At 56.0% G+C, this 21,604-nt stretch overlaps 9 protein-coding genes across 9 annotated transcripts; 4 read left to right on the forward strand and 5 right to left on the reverse strand.

The window, feature by feature from the left end:
* The first annotated feature begins 571 nt into the window (after positions 1-571).
* On the forward strand, positions 572-2,277 carry LY79DRAFT_568388 (cytochrome P450). Its single transcript, XM_060558961.1, has one exon. It carries the CDS (start codon positions 776-778, stop codon positions 2,168-2,170), a length of 1,395 nt encoding a protein of 464 aa, XP_060409156.1. The 5' UTR covers positions 572-775; the 3' UTR covers positions 2,171-2,277.
* Positions 2,278-2,884: 607 nt separating this feature from the next.
* Positions 2,885-3,523, reverse strand: LY79DRAFT_593881 (uncharacterized protein; the record flags this gene model as incomplete). The annotated part of the gene is made up of 1 exon (XM_060561618.1): positions 2,885-3,523. One exon carries the CDS (start codon positions 3,521-3,523, stop codon positions 2,885-2,887), a length of 639 nt encoding a protein of 212 aa, XP_060409157.1.
* Positions 3,524-4,789: 1,266 nt separating this feature from the next.
* LY79DRAFT_525598 (major facilitator superfamily transporter) lies at positions 4,790-6,852 on the reverse strand (the record flags this gene model as incomplete). Its single annotated transcript, XM_060555752.1, has 7 exons — positions 4,790-4,897; positions 4,956-5,167; positions 5,230-5,647; positions 5,724-5,992; positions 6,043-6,152; positions 6,239-6,589; positions 6,704-6,852. The coding sequence occupies 7 exons, from the start codon at positions 6,850-6,852 to the stop codon at positions 4,790-4,792; spliced, it is 1,617 nt and encodes a 538-aa protein (XP_060409158.1).
* Positions 6,853-8,056: 1,204 nt separating this feature from the next.
* Positions 8,057-9,130, reverse strand: LY79DRAFT_673558 (chaperonin 10-like protein; the record flags this gene model as incomplete). The annotated part of the gene is made up of 1 exon (XM_060564188.1): positions 8,057-9,130. One exon carries the CDS (start codon positions 9,128-9,130, stop codon positions 8,057-8,059), a length of 1,074 nt encoding a protein of 357 aa, XP_060409159.1.
* Positions 9,131-10,322: 1,192 nt separating this feature from the next.
* Positions 10,323-12,423, reverse strand: LY79DRAFT_525604 (CoA-transferase family III domain-containing protein; the record flags this gene model as incomplete). The annotated part of the gene is made up of 6 exons (XM_060555753.1): positions 10,323-10,685; positions 10,767-10,845; positions 10,907-10,989; positions 11,047-11,781; positions 11,838-12,042; positions 12,152-12,423. The coding sequence occupies 6 exons, from the start codon at positions 12,421-12,423 to the stop codon at positions 10,323-10,325; spliced, it is 1,737 nt and encodes a 578-aa protein (XP_060409160.1).
* A 919-nt stretch (positions 12,424-13,342) lies between these two features.
* Positions 13,343-15,074, forward strand: LY79DRAFT_568393 (tryptophan synthase beta subunit-like PLP-dependent enzyme). Its single transcript, XM_060558962.1, has 2 exons — positions 13,343-14,430; positions 14,534-15,074. The coding sequence occupies exons 1-2, from the start codon at positions 13,834-13,836 to the stop codon at positions 14,714-14,716; spliced, it is 780 nt and encodes a 259-aa protein (XP_060409161.1). The 5' UTR covers positions 13,343-13,833; the 3' UTR covers positions 14,717-15,074.
* Positions 15,075-15,632: 558 nt separating this feature from the next.
* On the forward strand, positions 15,633-16,930 carry LY79DRAFT_525627 (biotin synthase; the record flags this gene model as incomplete). The annotated part of the gene is made up of 2 exons (XM_060555755.1): positions 15,633-15,947; positions 16,013-16,930. 2 exons carry the CDS (start codon positions 15,633-15,635, stop codon positions 16,928-16,930), a joined length of 1,233 nt encoding a protein of 410 aa, XP_060409162.1.
* A 1,199-nt stretch (positions 16,931-18,129) lies between these two features.
* Positions 18,130-20,050, forward strand: LY79DRAFT_568401 (phosphatase 2C-like domain-containing protein). The gene is made up of 2 exons (XM_060558963.1): positions 18,130-18,587; positions 18,655-20,050. Exons 1-2 carry the CDS (start codon positions 18,517-18,519, stop codon positions 19,664-19,666), a joined length of 1,083 nt encoding a protein of 360 aa, XP_060409163.1. The 5' UTR covers positions 18,130-18,516; the 3' UTR covers positions 19,667-20,050.
* A 301-nt stretch (positions 20,051-20,351) lies between these two features.
* On the reverse strand, positions 20,352-21,296 carry LY79DRAFT_583593 (uncharacterized protein; the record flags this gene model as incomplete). Its single annotated transcript, XM_060560334.1, has 1 exon — positions 20,352-21,296. The coding sequence occupies one exon, from the start codon at positions 21,294-21,296 to the stop codon at positions 20,352-20,354; it is 945 nt and encodes a 314-aa protein (XP_060409164.1).
* Positions 21,297-21,604: the final 308 nt, after the last annotated feature.

Here is a 21,604-nt window from a genome sequence, read left to right on the forward strand (position 1 = left end):
CGTCGCCACTGATTATGCCTTTTTTCTTATTGCTAGTTTATTCGGGATTGATCAACATTGGCGTCAGGTCTGATTGGAGCTGCCTCGTCAGGATGTGTAGCTCGAGAGCACATGCAGCTCGCCGGTCCCGCCAAGCGACCTTGCCAACACATGTTTCACTCGTTGACTGGCTAGGGAGAGCCATCTCTCACACATCTGAACGCCCTTTGATGGTGGCTTTTCCCAAAGATATGCCCGGTATTAGCCTGAGTGTATCGCTTAGTCTATACGCTTTCCCGAGCTATTGAAGGTGCGACCGTAACGGCATCCGTTGAGGGGCAACTCCATAGAGCTTGAGACACGTAGTTGCAGACACGGCGGAATCTGCATGGTATCGATGAGAATCGTCAATCTAACCGTACATGTGCAACAGCAGGAGGGCACTACCAGCATAATTCAGCTTAGTCTGAGGCTGTGAGACATGGCTTTCCCGGAAGTAGGAAAGCACTGACACCGACATCCGCCGATCCAATGATAACAGCCATGTATTGGATTACGGGCCGTCGCGCTAGCAAGATGCCGTGGTTCTCAGCGAGACACATGAGAGACAGTTTAAGGCAACGACACGAAGGGGTAACAACGGAGATTCCAATTCAGACCTGGGGATTGGAGTTACTTGGCAGAGCAAGGAACTCGTCATCGATAAATTGGGAGCCTATGGACACCCACCATCTCGATTTCCGTTTCGTGCGGATACCACCTACAAAGCTTCATTCGCCACAATACCATCATCGCCATGCCGAAACCAATCCCCCAGCCACCGGGTATCCCCCTACTAGGAAACATCTTCGATATAGATCCCAAGAACACCTGGTCTTCTTTGAAGACCCTCTCGGAAAAGTACGGCGAGATCTTCCAGATCAAAGTCTTAGGGCACACCATCGTCTTCGTTGCCGGGGCCGCCCTAGCCGAAGAGCTCTGCGACGAGAAGCGGTTTCGCAAGTACGTTGGGGGCCCAATCGTCGAGATCAGATACGCCGTCCACGATGCGCTCTTCACAGCCTACGACCACGAAGAGAGCTGGGGCGTCGCCCACCGCATCATCGCGCCCAAGCTGACGCCCCAGTCCGTGGCGGAGCGCTTCGACGACATGGTGAGCACCACCAACGAATTGCTCGACAAGTGGAAAGGCCTCGGCCCCAATCATGAGCTGTCCGCCATTGGCGAGCTGAATAGACTGAACTTGGAGGCGACCACGCTGGCGCTTTTTGGCAAGAAGCTCAACTGCTTGACCGGTCCTGAGCACCCGATGCTCAAGGGCATGGAGGACTCGACATCCGAGGCGATGCAGCGGCCTAACAGGCCGGGCTTTTTGAACTGGCTTGTATTCGGAGGCAAGTTCAAAAAGGCCACGAAGACAATGAGAACCTATGCGTCGGACTTGGTGGAGCATCGCAGGGCCAACCCATCAGACCGCAAGGACCTCCTCGCCGCGCTCATCAACGCAGCGGATCCCGAGTCCGGGAAATCCCTGACCAACTCGCAGGTCATCGATGAGATCGTCTCCATGCCCATCGGCAGCAGCACTGCGCCAGGCCTGGTCAGCACCATCATCTATCTTCTCCTGAAAAACCCGCACGTCGTCACTACCGCGCGGGTGGAGCTCGACCGCGTCGTCGGCGATGGCGAGCTGACTCACGCCCACCTTTCGCAGCTCCATTACATCGAGGGCATCGTCCGCGAAGGTCTGCGACTTTCGTTCGCCGCGCCGGGATTCAACATCGAACCCATCCCCAAGGAAGGTGACAAGAGCCCGATTCTGCTTGCAGGGGGTCAATACGAGATCCCGCACAACCAGCCCATGATTCTCGTTCTTGCAGGGGTGAACCGCGACCCTTCGGTGTTTGAGAACCCCTTGGAGTTCAAGCCCGAGCGCATGGTGGGTGTGAAGTACGACGAGCTTCCGATGGGCGCGAAGAGATACTACGGGAATGGCAAGCGCGAGTGTATCGGCAAGCACTACGCGTGGCTATGGAATATGGTTGTTGTGGCAAAGCTCATCAAGGAGGTGGACTTCACAATGGCGGATCCGTCCTATGAGTTGAAACAGGATGGGTGGTTCAATCTGAGGCCAGTGGATTTCTACGTGAAGGTGAAGCCGAGAGTAAACAGCAAGGCGCCGGAGCTGTAAGACACCGCAAGCAGCTGTTGGTCGGGATCGTAGTTCAATCGGGTCGTCCTGATCCGCCAAGAAATATCCTATCCATTGAAATACTTGATACTCCAATGCCATTGCCTCTATTGACTATCTGGCTATGGTCTTCTACGTCCTCAGTGAAGCTAGATGAGAAACAAGGAAAGCTCGTCAGCCTTTTATCCCTTTCGAATGGTAATGGGACTACCATGTTGCAGACCGTCACTAAGTCCTAGCTCGACCTTTGATATAGCATTCTCTTCATACATCCGATGAACGTTACCCAGTACTCCCGAAGGTCGTGGATCAGCCATGCAAGGCGACTAAACACCACCTCTGGGCTTCATGAACCCCCTTCTATACTATGATAAGGTTTGAGCTGCTACAAGTGGTTCAAGTAGCGCCTACACATTTTGGAACTCATTGGTGGAATCCAGCAACAGGTTTCGGTACTTTGGACTTTGCAAGGTTCATCAAGGCACCCAAGTAATCTTTACTGACTCTGATGGTTACTTGACTATTCAATCTCGGAGAGACCCCGGAATCCCCGTAATGGTGCATAGCCTGCCACTTCATAACTTTGTTGACCTGGAATATGAATGCCTTTCAAATTCACCCTATAAATTCTTGTACCATTCCATGCGAGGGCATTTTTCTCACCGCACCCTCAAAGAGTAGCCAAGCTAAAACAATCAACGACTACCGTCATCACTATACTCGTAACCGAGCAGTTTCTACTGCCTCTACCAGCTCCCGAGGCGAGATACCCGCGGGATCTCGCAGTTGTGTGAAGGCATCTCCGTGTTTAGGCCCGAGAACACCGGCGTCTTTGATAAAGCCGCGATGTGAGTCGAAAAAGAAGAGCGTGGCATGAAGGGCGTCTGCTGCAACCTCGGAGGTGTGAAAAGCAGCAGCAGGAACCGTGTACGTTGAGTCCCGACGATGAACCTCCGACTGGGTCTCCATCGCTTTGAAGAGACTCCCCGTATTCCTGACAGTCGAGGACGACTGATGGGTCTTGTACGTGCTGTTTTGCCCCTTTCCGTCGTCCCACGCAAGGACGTAACCGGCATGCGTAGCTTCTGTGGGGTCCTCAACTGGCTCAACCTCCCAGGTATGATCTTCGCCCTCGCCTGCGAGGATCCAGCTCTGCGCAAAAGGCTGATGCGAGTGCAGTTTGAAGTCGGGGTTGCCGCGCTTGCCATCCGGCAGCCAGACGTGCAGGCGGAAAAGCTCGTCGATGCTGCCGTCCTTGACGAGGCTGCACAACGCGACGGAGAGAAAACCCTGCGCGCTTCGTGCCGCTGTGAAGGCTGGCGAGGTTTCGCAAGTGATGGCTCGGTAGATCATGTCCCAACATTGGGCGAGGTCTTCCGGCGATGCTGGTCGATTCTGACGCGCTGTCTCGCGCAGAAAAGATACTGCCAGGGCAAGTCTGAGAATAGCATCGTGGAGCGGGTCCTCGTCCGTGTTTGATGTCCCACTTTCAAGCAAAAGTTGCCAGTTGGTGACAGTAAGACATCTAGCCGGGGAAGACAGACGTTGGGCGATCGGCTCGATTTCCGCCTCTGACAGTTTTGCGGCTTGTGCAACCCCTCGAAGAGAGCGCAACAGTGACGCTGAATCAATTTGCATTCTTTGGGGGCTTTGAGACGGTTCCCTTGGAATAGACATGAAAGTGGCGTTTATGTCAAGATCGCTGCTGACCTGTCGTCCTTCCTAAGTTGCAAGGTAAGTTTGGCTAATTATGTTGTTTGAAGTGGTCTGGCTGCAAGTTTTATATGACCGGGGATATGCAACATCCACCTCTTCGCCCATTTTCGGAAATCCTCCATTTTATAAACTCAAAGACCCGCCAGGCTATGCCAAGATAAATCACTCACGAGGCGTACACTAAGGCTGCATGCCGCAGTGTGTGGGCGAATCACAAGGCGACATGGGAGGTGACACATCGTCTGCACAGCCTCCTCTTTAGGCAACACCAAGGCGGAAGATGCATTGTAGCTTACATGGAATTTCTCAAGTGGATAATCGTCAAAGATCGTGGTAGGTAGGGCCAGCAAGTGATTCATTTAATTCAGAACAAACAACGTGGACAAAGAATTCCATTTCTCATATCCCATATTGTCTTTCATACCCGTATTCGATCTACTGACTACACTACACTCTCTCGAGTAGAGACGAGAAGCCAAAATACCAATGCCTATATAAATGCATATATTAATGTATATATCAAGGCACTGGCCACTCTCTGATATGCCGGGTTTTCCATGAAACATGACTTGATTTTCGTCTTAATCTCTATGTGCAAGAATCCAACCCAGGGGTCCTGATGTTAGTGCTCTAAAATACACATAGCCAACTCACCGACGGAGCGACGCTTCCCCGAGTTCTTCAAGACAAGACAATTACCTGCTGGACAATCCGAGGAGATCTAGATAGTATGACGCTGTGTGTGAGTGAGAAAAAAAAAATACCAAAACTTTTACTGGGGGGAATGCCCTTTCACTCGTGCCTTCGTATATGGAGGCAGCTCCGAGACCCGTCTGTTTTGTCTCGATCGCCGAAGTCGGGCGTTAACGCCTTTCGAATATGCCTTATGAATCGTCGATGGAACTAGCTCTGAACCCTGTTGTCTTCAGCCTCTTCGTCCTCAAGTCTCTTGGCATTGGGAGGGGGGTAATGCGCCAGGAGCAAAACGCCAACGGCGATGACGGCGAGGGCCTGTACGACGATCATCAGCACCAGGACAAGCCGAGAATATGTGGGCCAAGGAACTCACCGCGTTGACGAAGAATGTCAGATTGGGCTTGCCCATCTCCGATAACGTGGCAAACACTAAGCCAAAGATACCCTGCGTCGTCAAGGTGGCTGCACTCTCGACGAGGGTGATGGCGCTCAGAGCGTCTTGACGCATGTGCGGCGGGCACATCTCTGTGATGACACCCTTGGCGGCCGGTGCTGATCCGGATGCGAATGGTAGCAGAAAGGCAGCTGTGACCAGGTATTAGTATTGCGGAGTGGGCTATTAGCCGGCGTGAAGTGAGAGAGCTCACCGGCATAGACGTGCCACCCCTTGGTCGCCCATGCGGCGAGGGAAGTGACGATTCCATCAACCACCAGACTCCACCGCAGGAAGAACAAGTCAAAGGTGCTGTCCTCGTCCTCCTCTTCAGGCGGTGCCTTGGTCGGCTCTGCGGCGTTCATCAAGCCGGGCACTGGGTCCATGTCCTCGGGATGGGTCGGGATGAGGTTGCGCTCTTCCTGGGTGAGCGTCTTCTGGAGAGCCCCGGAGTGAGACGAGGCGGCGAACCACCTCCGGCCGGCGTCGATGATTTCCGGAAAGATGAACATGAGGAAGATGCCGCGGATCCACGAGTTGCCGGACATGAGGATGCCGTTTTCCGTGGTGCCAAAGTTGAAGCGGGAAGTCGCGTACATCTGGATAAGAATCGGAGCATATCCCGTGGCGAACTGTAGTGCACATCGGGGTCAGCAAGCTCATCTAGGAGGCGTGTGGCAAGGTCGGTGGTCTCATGTCTGCACTTACCACGCCGAAAAAGATGCCGAGAGCCAGGAAGACAAGCCCGTAGTTTCTGACCACCTTGCCGGACTCGAGGCGGTACTTCTGAGGCATGAGGACCTTGATCGGAGCCAGGAACCCGGAGGCCCCAGAGGTGGTCTTGGTCGCTGCCTCGTCGTTCTGCTCGGGCGGCGCCGGCCAGAAGATGGCGCCGTAAGTCGTCGCAACAGCGAAGCAGCCGACGGCGGTGACGAAGGGACTGACGATGCCGAACAAATCGCCCAGAACACCACCGACTAGAGCAACGATTAGTTGGGCGTCGAGGGAGGGACGGTGCGGTACTCACGGAGGTAGCCGATGGCGGTACCAATCATCACAGCGCCCTGCAGCCGGCCAAAGACGCCGGTATGTTTTCTTCTCTCGACAACCTCCGCCACGGCGGTGTTTAACACAAGCCTGGTGATCACCGCCACATTAGCGCCCGCCCACCGGTCTGGGGGGGGGGAGGGATGGATAAAGGGTGCCGGTTCTCTCCCACTTACATGTATCCCCGCGGTCCTCCGACGATACCGATCAGCTGCGTGTACTGCATCAAGTCGATGCCCCTCTGGCCGCCGGTGGAGACGGCGATGATCTGGCACGAGACGCGGATGCAGAGCAGGCCCGTCTGGCTGATGAGGGCCCAGCGGGTGCCCCAGCGCTTGATGAGGTCGCCGCAGATGAAGAGGTTAAGGATGCCGCAGACGGAGGTGGTCATGCCGAGGATCGACACCTGGCGGGCCGTGTTGGCATCAATCTCGCGGCGGTGGCACATGTCGGCGGCGGGGCCGTCGAAGGGCGCGCGGCCCTCGTAGAAGGTCTCGCAGGCCATGACGCGGAAGACGTAGATGATACTGCGGCCCTTGTCAGTTTTGCATTTCTCTCCTCGATTGACAATGTCTCTTTTTTCTTTCTTTCTCTCTTTCTTTGCAGTGGTCCCGGTGCGCTAGGGGTGGTGTATCACGTACGGGACTTGGGTGATGCCCAGCGTCAGGGACACGAGGAACCCGGCGAAGAGAATGCGGTTCGCGGGAGACCACAGGCCACGGCCGACCCGCTTCACGGCGCCGGCGCCGACCTTGAGGAGGGGCGTCCGTTCGTCTGCATCTACGGCCATATTGGGGGGATTGTTTATGGCACGGTCGAGTCTTCAGTCACAAGGGGGCGGCCGGGAGTGGTTCTCTGATTCGCGCGATTACGTGGGCCAACGGAGCAGTTTGATTTCTTTTGGAGGCTCAAGTAAACTTTTGACAGAACTAGGAAGGTCGCTGGAGGAGAGAGGGAGAGAGGGGAAAGGAACGGGAACCAGACGAAAGAGGGACGGACGGCGTGACTATTGCAAACTTGGGGAGAGGAAGAAGCGGGGAGGGAAACAAGGCGGTTAAAGGATGATAAGTCGGTTCTGTTTCCGCTATCGTTGGCCGGATTGCTGGGATTGCTGGGATTCCCTAGGGAAAGGTAACTTGATCTTTGGCCGCTGCGGAAGACGGGCAGAATCCCCGCTATTTGGCCAGAAAAGATGATGGACCTTTCCGTCTTTGGGTCTCCGCAGGAAGAAGAGGGATCAGGTGGAGCGCCACCGTTGACCGATATCAGCAGATGATGAGTGGTTAGCACACCGATGGGGGAGTGTGTGTGGGAGTGGCTGAGGAAGTGGGTGTGTCTGAAAGTTGGTGGATGGAACTGAGTGGATGGGAGTATTCGTGAGTGAGTAAACAAGCAGCCAACAGAGAGACAGAGAGAGACACACACAGAGATAGACGCAAAATGACAGAAGTTCTGCGGGATTCTGTTGGTGTGGGGGGACAGACACACCAGCCGATCGAGGAGCCGAGCGCGGCCTTTGTGTTGCCAACCCGGAGTGGGCGGTGTGGAGGCCAAGCGGGGATGCCGACATGTGATAGGCCTGAGATAAAGTCGCCGGTTGCCAGACCGGAGCTGGACCGGAGCTTGACCGGGAATAAGTGCTTATCGTCGGCCTGCGTCCGCCGAGGGGCGTCCGGTAACATGGCCACCCCCACCGCGGAAGGGCCCGATCCCGCTCGTCTGTACCATGCACACAATGAGTTGGTCTTGCTGTGCGTGATGGTACATGTTATGGTCTGTTGCCAGTCGTTCCATAGAGTATTCAACGATATAGCCGGATACCTCTTTCAACACAACACCGACACGACGGTCCAGAATGGATACTCATCCAGGTCCTTGCAGATATATAGGCGCCTCCGGAAAACTATACACGGGTAAAACAGAAGAGGGATAGGCGAGGACTCCGAAAGACTCTTCCGCCTGTCTCATATATCGGCTATCAGGCAAGCCAATGCCTATGACAGTGGCTGCGCCAAGACCAGCTTGCCGAACTTGCCCTGTTCCGCCACCTTCTGCACCTTGTCCAGCGCCTCCTCCGCAGAACCCTCGAACACGTCCACCTCGGGCAGCTCGAACTCAGCGCCATACTTCTCGATAGCCCACCTCAATGCCTTGCTCAGCCTATCCCATGCTTCGGGCCGTGCCGGGAACGGGAGGACAAGTCCATTGGACAGGCGGAACGTGAACGACGCAGTTGCTGAAGGCATCGGCATCTTGTACTTCTTACCCGGATGCACCACGACCGACAAGATGGTCGCATCGCCGTCGACACACGCTTCCGTCTGCGCCGCCGAGCTGACCTCTCCCAAGGACCCGGCGCAGTCGGCCGCGTACGCAATCGGTCCCGCTTTCGACTCCACCACCGCCGCTCGGATACGGGAGACGACGTCGGGGGCCGCGTAGTCGAAGCACTGGGTCGCTCCGAGCCTCTTAAGCAGTTCGTGCCTCTTGGGCGACGCCGTGACGAAGATCGGGGACGCGCCGCTCGCTCGGGCGAGCTGCAGCATGCTTATCCCCACGCTGGCCGACGCGCCCCAGATCAGCAACGGGCCGGGCCTGAAGCCGTCTGCTGGCTTCTCGCCGGGCAGCGGGAACCCAAAGATGTTGTACAGCCCGTCGGCTGCCGTCAAGGTGACCGTGGTTAAACTGGCGGCGTGCGTTGGGGGGAGGTTCTCCGGCACCTTGTACATGATGTTTTCTGGGCAGCTGAGGTACTCTTGGTGGGCGCCGTACTTCGAGGGCTTGCCGACGCCTGTGGGGGTGAAGCCGGCTACCAGATCACCGACCCTAAAGTCGGAGGTCGGCGCGGATTGCGCCACGCGGCCGCAGAAGTCGTAGCCGAGGATCGTGGGACGCACTCCCAGGATCGGACCGTGTTTGACGTCTGCGGGGTTGACTCCTGAGTAGAGCACTTTCACCACGACTTCGCCGTCCACGAGCAAGGGCACTGAGACATTGCGGATGACTTTCAGATTGCAGTCTTCGTCAACGTAAAGCGCGGGCGCGGACGACCGGAGTGTTTCTGACATCATGAGCTGTGGGACAGTGTGTTTGACGGAGCCCGACCCAGAACGTGTCTTGTGCCGACTTGAATGGGTTTTTGGCTGCTGGGCTGGACTGAGCTGGTGATCAGCCCAGAACTCGACCCGTTTGCCAGCTTAAATCCTCGTCCCTGCGAACCAATCGCAGTCGCGGTGTTTTCCTTGTTATACAGGCCCATGTGGTTGGGTTCGAGAATATGGAGGCGCGCCTAGACAGCAAACTAAGAACGTCAGCGGCCGTCCGCGGACGAAACAATACGGCGTCTGAGGGTTAGTAATGGGCCATCGGGCCTTTCCAGAGGCCCGAAGTCGAAGACGGCTCGAACATCCAGACACTTAGTTTCCTGACGGACGTGTCATGCAACGATCCAAGTCTATGGTCCAGATCGACCGTTGTCAGGTCCAATTTCAGATTTTGCAACTTTTAACTATAAAAGGTCAGGGTTGCTCTTCGTGTATGGTGAAGGGCTATGAGTGTCACATACTCTATTCGGACTCCAGGTGAACCTTGATTAAAACAAAAATGGCACTCTCAGCTACCAGCAACATCGATTTAAATTCCCTAGACGTCGTCCTAACTGACTTCAGTTAGGAGCTTACTCGTATGTTGTTGGGAGCTGGCAGCGAAAGGTTCATCGACCATCGCCCTCTCCCCTGGAACATCCTCCTTGACCAAGACCGGATGGTGCCCAAAGGCTAAGTATCTAATTGTCTAGACTAACGGGTCTGTGGGGGGACACGGATGGAATTGATCGAGATCGAAATCATTGCGTACATTCTGGCATCTTTTCCATGATGCTGCACAATATTATGTTTCATAGGCCACAGGGAGACCCTGTATCAATTGGAATGGTCCGCTATACTAGGTGAGATTATGGAACACGCCATATGAGAGAAGTAAACCTGTATAGCCAAGCAGAAACCGAACGCTTGTAGAAATTCCTTAGCCACTGTCTAAAAAGTGTTGAAAACGGGAGATAGATACCACTTAGTTTTGTTGTGATTGGCGTCAACAGCCTGTTAGGTGGAGAGTACGAGAGATAACTTTCTATGCATAGTAATTAACTAGTCTGATTACGTTTCCTGGAAAACAGTTGCAATGAAGAACTTTCTGCCCAATTCGCTTCACATACAAAATCCCGTACCAACAACCCCTTTCCAAGCAGAACGTGCTCTCCGCCTAGCTCTTCACCACCTCTACGGCTAGGTTAGTAGGCCAGATCGGTTCATCGACACCGTTGCCCCTCGTGCCCACATTGTAACCCATTTCGACGGCGTTGTTGCGGAACTGTAAAACAGGCTTCACAACCCAAAACGTGCCTCCCACTGCCTTTGACGTTCGCATCTCGAAGAAGTGCGGCTGGAACAAGGTCTTGGAGTCGTGCTCGTGGAGGAGCTTCGACATGATGGGGACGGTATGGGCCATGGTGTGGAAATGGCGAAAGACGGGACACCCGTGGCGTTCCCAGACTTCCTTCCACACCGGCTCGGGGTACGTCCCGCATGAGCGTACGAGCCATTGTGAATAGTAGTTGAGCGAGATCTGCACCGTTAGCGAAAACACTCCGGAGAGATGGATACTTTCGGGCTTAGAATGTCAAGGTCCAACAAATGGCAAACTTACGTCAACGCCGTAGCTGCCACCGTGCTCGGCCCGTCTCATCAAAGCGTCGAGAACAGCTGTGCTGCCACATACTCCAGCGCTTTGTCCCCTCAATTAGCTTTTCTTCAACTTTCCGGATGAACTAGATCCAGGGAGCCTACCAGTAGTCCGAGTTTGGAAAGACAGGAGTGACCGCCTCGTCGAGCCCCATGGCCTTTCCGTAAGCCAGTGAAACACCGCAACACTAAACACGCCACATGTTAGTGAAATCAACACAGTTACGTGGGACCCTTGAGCTCACGGCGTCACTGATCTGCTGCCATCCGCCTCGCTTCTGCCAGGGTCCATGCCAGCCGTAGCAATTTTCTCGGAGGTGAATGATGCCGCGCTGACGGTCCTTGACCAGGTCGAAGATGTCCTGTCGACTGAAGCCATGCTTTTCCATGACACCAGGCCTGTATCCGTCCACTACAACATCGGCATCCCGAATCAGGGCCTTCAGTTTCTCCTTGTCCCCATCCTTCGTCAGGTCCAGGTGGCAGTTCCATTTGCCCCAGTTGAGATCTGGGTGCAGAGAGGACATGTCAGTGATGTTGGCCGATGTGACGCGCATGACGCTCGCGCCCATCTCCGCGAGGCCGCGGGAGACGACGGGGGCGGCGATGATTCGGGTGAGGTCGACGATCTTGAGACCGGCAAGGGGTCGTTTCGTGGAAGACGGGAGGCTATCGTTCTCGGGCCACCAGGCGGCGGGCTGCGGCGACTGTTCGTCTCTTTTGATCTCGAAGAGACCGACCTTGCTGTTCGCTTGGCCGTGCTCGCTGGCGAAGTACTCGTCCGACGACCAGGCAACTGTGCCGGCTTGTTTGGCCTTTCCGTTCAAGAGCTCGTCGAGGTCTTTCGAGTCCATTTGCGAAACGACATTCTGGATCCGTTCGAACACAGTCTCGTAGTTGTCGTCTTCCGGCCCTTCCTCGGGCAGGCCCAGTGCCTTCAGGGTGGGGTCGGGATTTATGCCTCCTGTTACGTCGTAACACTGTTAGCAATTCCGGGCGTCTCAAGCAGTCTGAGTGGTCAAGACTCGCCATGGACCTCGTAGCATCTGCCGTCTTTTGTCTTGTACATGTTGGTGACAAGGGCTCGGTGGAGGCTCGCAGCGGTTCTATGCTTGTCTGTTTCGGGGAACATCTTCATTGCCTCTGGCACGAAGTTCATGAGCGCCATGGGCGTGAATTTTCCATCTTTGCCGATGAGTTGGGCCAGCAAAGGTGAAAAGTAGAACAAGCTCGCGTGGTCACTTTTTATGTCAGCATCTTCTTACTTGACTTGGAAGGGTTTCAAGGATGGGGAAACGGGTCCACGCGCCTGCGCATGCAGGGAATCTTTGAGTTTCGAGGTGTCCTTACGTGTTGATGGTGACATCCAGCGGCTCGGCCTTGTATTTCTTCTGCAGAAGACGGTTGAGCATTGTCGCCTCGAGGGCCTTGAGGGCCGATATGCTCTCTGCGAATTTCCAGTTGATCGGGACACTTGGCTTGGGCGAGCCCTCGAATTTGACATGTTGACTGAGAAATTTGAGGTCACTTGGCAAATCTTTCATCAGCGGATTGCTCAGGATCCCGTGTTGGAAAACGGCTTCTGCCTCTTGCGGGACCGAGTATTCGCCATGAGAGCCCATGTTATGATATCCAGTTGCTCTTGTTGAATGTTGGGAAAAGGACTAGTAAGACTGCGCAACAATTCGATGATGGTACGGAGTTGAACCTAAGACGGAGCGTTCAGGAAACTAAAATACATGGTCCAAAGAAGCGTGCGCACAAGACAGTCATATAGAACTACGGCGGCAACGACTACACCCAGGTGCTCGAAGCGGTTTCCAGAAACCGTTGGACAGCTGCCTTCCAGACTTTTCGCTCATCCCGCATTCCTGACTGTACGCTATGATACCGACTTGAACGAGGCCTGACAGCCAAGGCTCACGGACCCTTTTGATGCCTCTCATCTTCGGCCGTCTTATCATATAGCTGATTGTCGGTCCTCGTCGCTCTGGGCTGGCGGAATAAACCAATCGCTGGCTCTTTATGACGACCAAAGGTTCCGAGCGCATTGAATCAAGTGGCTCTCGGAGTAAATTATCCAAGTCTCGTAGTTGAGACGAGCTGTTTACAATCGTAGCTCGGGTGCGTTCAGAGCACCCCCCGGTCCCATAAGCAAGAGTCTGTGAGTAGCGTGAACAGGGCGAGATGGGTTTGATAAACAGAAACGTCTGCTTAGTTTAGCTTCAGTGAATTGAAAGCACCAACCAATTCCGGGGGACCATGTCTGATGCTGGCGAAGGTGAAATTCCCCTCTCGTAGCCCGAAAGACCAACAAGCTTTTTTACACGTCTGCTTACCTTGACATCGAATACACGTGCAGCATGAGCATGCTTGTCCAGATAACTCCACAATCGAACCTGGTCTTTGCGGCTTCTGTGATCCGTTTCCTGTTGGTTTTCTTTCATCAACACGACATGACTAACGTGTCGCGGAGGGCGCTCATTGGCCCAGGGGACCGTATCGCAAGCCCTCTTTCAAGAGGCATCGTTTCTGACTGTACCGCAGGCTATCTATTGTCCGCACCTACTAAGCTAACTAGATGGACCTACTTCGTCCAGCAAATTCCATAAAGACCACGATGCCTTTGAGACTCGAAAGCGATAGCTACGTTCCCACTACCTCCGTTTCCCAAACCTTAAAGTGCTGTCGCCCCCAATTTTAGACCATGCCTGAGAAACGCGTCCCAGCCCCTGTTGATACAGTTCTGGACGCAACAGGCAACACACCGTGCGTGCGCCTCCGACGCGTAGTTCCAGAAGATTGCGCTAGTGTGTGTGTACGTCAAACTCGAGCCCCTCAACCCTACCGGATGATATAAAGACCGTCTGGCGAAAGCAATCGTCGAAGAAGCCGAACGCCGGGGCGAAATCCAACCGGGTTCGACAATCGTCGAGGCCACCGGCGGCAGCACCGGGTCGTCCCTCGCTTTCGTATGCAGCCTCAAGGGTTACAGGTTCATCGCAGTCTGCTCTGACGCGTTTGTGAAGGAAATGCTGCGGACCATGGCTGCGTTTGGCGCCGAAGTCGAGAACGTCCACAGCCACAACGGCAAGATCACGCCGGACATCCCTGCTACCATTGTGAAACGGGCCAAGACAATCGTGGAGGAAAACGAGATTTATTACGCCGCAGACCAGTTCAACAACAAGGACTGCATCGTGGGGTACGGGAAACTCGGCGGTGAGCTTGTCGAACAACTGCCTCAGGGGATCGACGCGTTCTGTGGTGCCGCCGGAGGAGCTGGTATGGTCATGGGCACTTCGAAGGTGCTCAAGGCAGTGCGTCCCGGTACTCGAGTCGTGGTTGTGGAGTCGTCGTCGGCACCGCTCCTGAGCCAAGAGATAAGGGGCGTTCATGGAATCGAAGGAATTGGACCCGGGCTCATACCACCTCTGCTCGACAGCACACTATACGATGAGATCCGCGCGTACCCCGAAGAGGAGGCGCGCGAGATGTGTCGCAGACTCGCGAAAGAGGAGGGCATCTTAGCTGGCACTTCAACGGGACTCAACGTTGTCGCTGCTCTCGCCCTGGCGAAGGAGCTTCGTCCTGGGAAAGTGGTTGTTACGGTCGCGTGCGATACAGACCTGAAATATGTGAGCGGGGACTTCTACGAGTAGGACTGGACAATAGTTATTACAGTATTATCCTAGATTGATCTATATAACTTTCACGTGATAGGGGACTAACCTCCCTGGACCATGTAGTTACTGGAGGCATATTTCGTCTTTAGAATACTTTCGAGACTTCTCTCGAATTCCAAAGAAAGCTGGTAAAAATTCATTGACAAGATTCTTCTTGTACGTAAATGTCACCTCTAAGATCGATCGATTTCTCGTCATGTTAATAGTAGTTCTTCGGGGTTATTGGTAAATGGGCCTCGCGGGATCCCCTATTATAAGTCATGTCAATCCGGACCCCACTTCGACGCACGTAAACTGTCTCTATTATTATTATTCTTGGCCTCCTAAGAACCACCTTCAAAGCTACTGTGGCAGCCGATGGTGAGAGGGTTTTCGAGATTGTAGGAGTATCCGCTTTTGCTGAAGCTTGACCCTCGAGCGTCAGCGAGAGTTTCACCGGGTGTTGAATCATTCAGTCATGCTCGCAGCTCGCCGAACCCTTGGCGGGGTTTTGTTGAGGGGTTCTGTGAGCTGGGAACGAAAGCCAAGGATTTGCAAGTGAAAAGAGCTTAAGCTCCACATTGTCGCATCTGCACCTAGCAACCATCATAGTTTACATAGTAGATGTGGGTTGGCGGCCTTCTTGTAATGTTTCTTCTCAAGCTGACCTCCTCCCGCCTCTCCCTGCCCTCTCCCTCTCAACCACTCCACCGATGCATTTCCACCAATCCCCGGAGATCCTAAGGTCACGTCCGCTTAACCGAGGCTGCAGGAGGTCTCTTAGCCCAAACTAAGATGCGTCTCTAGCCGATGGTACCAGTAGAACAGTGCGGCGCGCTTGCCTCAGTCGAATTACTGCTTCAACCGGACCGAATCAGGTACATGAAGCATGTAGGGGAACCCGATCGACCGGTCCCGAGGGGATGAGGCGGAAACCCTAAAGCTTCAAAACCCTTGACCCCTCTCCCTCATTTTCGATAGCTCGAAGCTAACGGCTGGAGTCATCCCCGACGAGTGTCGTTCATCCAAAGACAGACGAACAACAGCGGTTTTCTTTGAGACGATTTGAGCGTCGGTGTTCTATTGAAGAAGTCGATTTCCCTCTACCATCAAGGTGCTAGTGAAAGCTGGGGCTGCGAGTAAGTATGAAGGCCAACGCCGTAGCCATGGCCAGAGCCGCCGCTCTCCGCGGCCTTCGTCGAGCAGAAGTCGAACGACCCCCGCTTTGCTCAAAGACCCCTCGCAGGCGGCTGCCGGTGGTGCCACGAGCATGCATGTCTTCCGTCGCGAAAGCCGTCGGCATCGCGCCCGCACCTCCGCCGCCGGCGCAGGGCCCCGAACTGGCCGCGGCGCAGCGGGCCATTGAAGCCAAAAAGATACTGCAGAAGGCTGCCAGCGCGACTACCGTCCGGCACGATTGGACGAAGGATGAGATCTCCGCCATCTATTACCAGCCCTTGATGGAGCTGGCCTTCCAAGCTGTGAGTTCTCTTTCCGCCGCCAAGCGAATGACCTCGAGTACGGCTGACCCGAGCCCACCGACCAGAGCTCCGTCCACCGCCGATTCCACAACCCCGCCGAGGTTCAGCTCTGCACCCTCATGAACATCAAGACGGGCGGCTGCACCGAGGACTGCTCCTACTGCGCCCAGTCCACCCGGTACCAGGACGGCACGGGCCTGAAGGCCAAGAAGGTCGAGAGCGTCGAGTCCGTCCTCGCGGCGGCGCGCAAGGCCAAGGAGAACGGCAGCACGCGGTTCTGCATGGGCGCCGCGTGGAGGGACATGCGCGGCCGCAAGAACAGCCTCAAGAACATCAAGGAGATGGTCAGCGGCGTGCGCGGGATGGGCATGGAGGTCTGCGTCACGCTCGGCATGATCGACGAGCACCAGGCGCGCGAGCTCAAGGAGGCCGGCCTGACGGCCTACAACCACAACGTCGACACCAGCCGCGAGTTCTACCCGTCCGTCATCTCGACCCGCAGCTACGACGAGCGCCTCAAGACGCTGGGCCACGTCCGCGACGCCGGCATCAACGTCTGCTCCGGCGGCATCCTCGGACTGGGCGAGTCGTCGGAGGACCGCGTCGGCCTGCTGTACACCGTTTCGACGCTGCCGTCGCACCCGGAGAGCTTCCCCGTCAACGCCCTCGTGCCGATCAAGGGGACCCCGCTGGGCGACCGGACGCCGATCCAGTTCTCTAGCATGCTCCGGACCATCGCGGCCGCCCGCATCATCATGCCTGCCACCATCATCCGCATCGCGGCGGGGCGCAAGACCATGTCGGAGGAGCAGCAGGCCATGTGCTTCATGGCTGGCGCTAACGCCATCTTCACGGGAGAGAAGATGCTGACGACGGACTGCAACAGCTGGGATGAGGATAACGCCATGTTTGGGCGGTGGGGCTTGAAGCCGATGAAGAGCTTTAACAAGTCGGCGACCCCGGTCGGTGAGGCTGGTCTATAAAATGGAGAATTGGCAACGTGGATAAGATTTGAGCGGAACCGCGCATGAATTCTATTCGTTTTGTTCTCGGCGAGGTTGAACTCTCGGGGTTGCGCTACTAGCAGCGTGAGTCGGGTTCTGTGGTCGGTCGTGAAAGAGAGCTTCACACGGGTTGACTAGGCCGGTTGTACTACTCGTAGAGCATGGCCCGGATAGATATCGTGATACTTGGTACCAATTTGCTCTTACCGACTCCCATTTGTCAATACAGTTCTTCTTCACAAACGGAGAAGCGTCTCCCACCAAGCGCCGAGCTCTGTTGCTGCCTAGGTATCAATCGTCTTGGCCACGTGTTGATGCGATCCCTTGGGTACTTTCACCCAGCCAGGTGCAAACACGGAGGGATGAACTTTCCTCTTCTACTCTTTGAAGGGTTTGCGACCACGGTGAGATAAAGCTCGGCAGTGAGTGAAGGGGTTTCATTCCGTGGGAGGTGCACTTGCACCGCAGGCTTGAAGGCCCGACATTAACCGGATAACCACAGTGAGCTGTATGAAAATATAACAGCCACTATAGAAAAATGACGCGATTATTGTGAGTTTAAATGTCGCACTCACAATGTTTCATGACGGAGTTGGACTAACGCGTGAACGACCTTTATTGGCATCTGATCGCGTGACACATGCACCAGCGCTTAGCCCTCACCGTAAGATGAATAGAGCCTCTAGCTCTCCCATCAACCCTGTCATCATTGAGGCTGAGTCTATCTAATTTCAGGCTTACTTCTCTCACCGGTCAGATTTTGTCAAGGTTGTGTGAAAATGCTGACAGGCGCCGCTAGATCCGTAGTCCGTGCTCCGCTAGGTTTCTTGAGTGAGAATGAGAGTGAGAATGAGAGTGAGAGTGAGAATGAGATAGCAAGGGGATGATGAATACGCGAGCGTCTGCCACGGCAACGAATCCTTCTCGCCTGAACTTCATCTTCTTACACTCTCCGTCTTGCAAGCCTCATTTCTGTCCTCGTTCATCTGTATCTTCTTCTTTTCTTCTCGCTCTGTCTGTCTGCCATTCTACCTCCTACCCAGCATCCATTGACATATTCCCCGAGGTAAAGGACACGTGCCGCCTGATCGTCGAAAACACTACTGCATAAGGAACGAACAGCCATTAACATGATGCTGCTGCAGCGTGCATGTCGCCCCAACGCCGGGGCCGCTCTCCGCATCCCCGCGCGAACCGCCGGCCGCCCCTCGACCCCTCGCTGGTCGCGTACCTACACGAGCGGCGGCGGCAGCGGCGGCGGCGGCTCCTCTCTCCGCGCACCCCAGCTCATTGGCGTGTTCCTCCTCTCCGGCGCTGGCGGATGGGCCATCTCATCCCTGCTCCGCGACGGGAAGAAGGGCAAATCCAGCGCCGTCATTCCCAGCCTCGGCCCCGGGCCCGTCGACCTCGAGGCGCTGGCCAAGTCGCCGGTTGACGAGGGCAGCTTCGCCAAGGCCGATGCGAAGCTTCGCGAGGACGTGTTTGTGGGTTCGTTCAGTGCCGCGGGCAAAGATGCCCACGTCCACGCGGCGAGGGTGGCCAGCAACCATCCGGTCGAGGACTACATGGCGTGTTCTCTCGCGCCGGGGGTAGGGAGCTCCCAGACCCTCTTCAACGGCGTCTACGACGGTCACGCGTGAGTCTCTCGCTTCCATCCCGGATTCGCTTCGCAGACGGGACAAGACAACTGAATCTCTAACCAGCGGGTGGGCAACCTCGCTGTTGCTCAAGAGCGCCCTCATCCCCGCCGTGTCATCCTCCATCGCCCAGCTGCAGCCCGGAGCCAACGACACCGCGGTCGAGGCCGCCGTCGGCAAGGCCTTCACCGACCTCGACGACCTCATCATGACCAACGCCGTCAAGGCCGTCGACGGCCTCAAAGCAGGCGTCGTCGAGCCCGCCGACTCGAGGGTGATGGCCGCCATCGCCCCGGCCATCGCCGGCTCCTGCGCCCTGCTCTCCATCTTCGACCCGGCCACCTCGACCGTCCGCGTCGCCTGCACCGGCGACTCGCGCGCCGTCCTGGGCTCCGCCGCGCCCGGCTCGTCGTCCTACTCCGCCCTCGAGCTCTCCAAGGACCAGACCGGCCGCAACCAGGACGAGTTCGACCGCATCACCAAGGAGCACCCGGGCGAGGACGGCATCCTCGACAAGGAGAGCGGCCGCCTGCTCGGCATCGCCGTGACACGCGCCTTTGGCGACCACCGCTGGAAGTGGACCGAGGACTTCATCAAGCACGTCCACCTGAACTTCTTCGGCACCTCCCCGCGCCCCAAGTACGCCACCCCGCCGTACATGACGGCCGCGCCCGTCGTGACCACGACCAGGATCCAGGGCCCGGACTTTGTCATCCTCGCGTCGGACGGCCTGTGGGACCACATCTCGTCCGAGCACGCCGTCGAGTGCGTCGCGCAGTGGCTCTCGGCCAAGAAGGCCGGCGAGAAGACGCCCGGCGACAAACTGGCGCGCACGCCCGCCAGCCCCAGCGCGTTCGACACGTCCGACGGCTGGCCCAACTGGTCCGCCACGCCCGAGCACTTCGTGGTGGAGGACCTTGATAACGCCGCCGTGCACCTGATCAAGAACGCCCTCGGCGGCAAGCGCAGGTCCCTCTTCACCGGCGCCGCGCTCGCGTATGCCCCCTTGTCCAGGAACGTCAGGGACGACGTGACGGTCCAGGTCATCTTTTTCCAAGACCCGAGCAAGGCGAACTGATCAGGGGTCCTTCGTGATTGGGGTTTGCGTCAGTAGGAAGGACGGCGTTGTGTTGTCTTCCGGATCAGGGGGCCTTCTCTAGACATTGTGATGCTGGTCTAGGGATTCACATTTAGAGCTTCACTGGCCTCTCTAACATGTTTGGCTGATAGGGTACACTGGTAGGCGTTTCTTACCGCGCTCTCGCAATATACAGCAAATCAATTACGGGCATGGTGAGACGGTAAAGCCGGGTGCTCCAGGGTTGTCTCTATACACCTTGGAAATCCTGTACTAAAGTTCATGAGTTATCCGGTTGCAATAGGGTTTATATATATATATATGTATCCTTCGAATCAGCATTTAAATAACAGATGGCAAATCCCGAATGAATTTCTTGCGGCATCTCCCTCGTCATCGTGATAACCAGAGGAACCCGGTCGTGGTGATGCCGCAATCAATCGCAAACAGCAAACCCCTCAGAAAAGCAGCTCGGCCAGATGGTTATGAAGCAAATGAGCTCCTCCATCTCGTGGTGGAGGGAGGTCGCATATAAGTACCCTCCTGATGGTTGGCTAGTATTAGACCGTGCAACACCTTTGTAGCAGCCATGCTGTATGGGCATGGTTGTTTCGATCTCGCCAGGGGCGACCACTCTAACGCGTATGCCTGCCTATATCTTTCATCTCCTCCTGGGGAGGGACCTCTAGAGCAGAACATACTCACCATCCACATCCGCCGAGACCTCCTTGTACGAAACGTACCACATGCCCGCGCCATCCTCCAGTGTCTTGCCCTGACAGTCCTCGACTTCATAGACCACGTACTCGTCGCCGGGGTCTCCCGCGTCCAACGTGTCGACAACCTCGAAAGCTAGGCTCTCGGCCTCCTTCCTGGCCTCTTGCTCCTTAGTATCTGACTCCTCGAGCCCCTCCGTGACGGGACGGATCTCGTTGCCCACGGCGTCCGGCCCCAACGATCTCTCTTCTTCGGCCTCGGCTGCCGGGGGAGCGGGAGTGGGCGTGAGGGCCATCTTGCCGAGCTCATCCTTCATGGCCTGTGCGTCCTCAACTGTCGAGATCTCCCAGCGGACGAGCTTGTCAAGTAGCCCGCGGAATGCCTCTTCAATTTGGCAGTCATAGAGAGCCTGGTCCAAAACCTGCTGCCGCTCGGGCCCTGAGCGCCGTCGGTCGGCGGGCCTCGCCGAGCTCGTTCCCAACGCAGAGCGCTGCTCTTCTCCTTTCTCAGCTCCAAGACGCAATCTGTCTCGAGGCCTGCTGTACCTGTCTTCGGTTATGGAGGCGTAAGGGCCAGAGGATCCCTCTTCCAAAGGCAAGTCTGAAGCCTGCTGCCGTTCAGGCTCCGCCCTGGTCCTCTTGTCGTTTAAGGTCCTCGACTCGGTCTGCCCGGGCCGCGTTTTCTTCTGCCTCATCACGTCGAGACCGGCTGCGACCGACCGAGGGATCTGAACCAGGTGTGAGTGCAGCCCCGACCCCTTATCGCATCGTAAGGGGTCTTGACAGAGCCGCCGGATCGTAGTGGTCCTCTGGAGCGGGAGATCGGGGCGCTGGGACAGACCCGCAGCTGACTCGGGGGGTTGATGTTGGCGCCGAGGGGTGGTTGGCTGGGAGCTTCTCAACTGGCTCTTCATTTTGCTTGTTGTTTAGCACTCTTTTCTCGCCTTCTTTTACGGCTTGCTTAGGTAGTCTCCAGGGAGAAAGAAGTTCATGCGGTGAAGGCTCCGCCACGGGTCTTTATACATGCAAATTCGGAAAGACCTCAATGTCATACATCCGTCGACCGTGCGGCAGAGTCAAATCTGGGAAGGATGACGGTATTATCGAAGTGTCTTTGGCCTTGGTGCCTCGATCCAAGACTCTGGAAATCTTCCATAAAGGTGGATGGCTTCGGTCTCGTGACCGTTTATGTGTGGGCCGTAACCACCTTGCCAAGGCAAAC

The sequence above is a fragment of the Colletotrichum navitas genome, assembly GCF_030913465.1.
Source record: "Colletotrichum navitas strain CBS 125086 chromosome Unknown LY79scaffold_90, whole genome shotgun sequence".
Classification (NCBI taxonomy): domain Eukaryota; kingdom Fungi; phylum Ascomycota; class Sordariomycetes; order Glomerellales; family Glomerellaceae; genus Colletotrichum; species Colletotrichum navitas.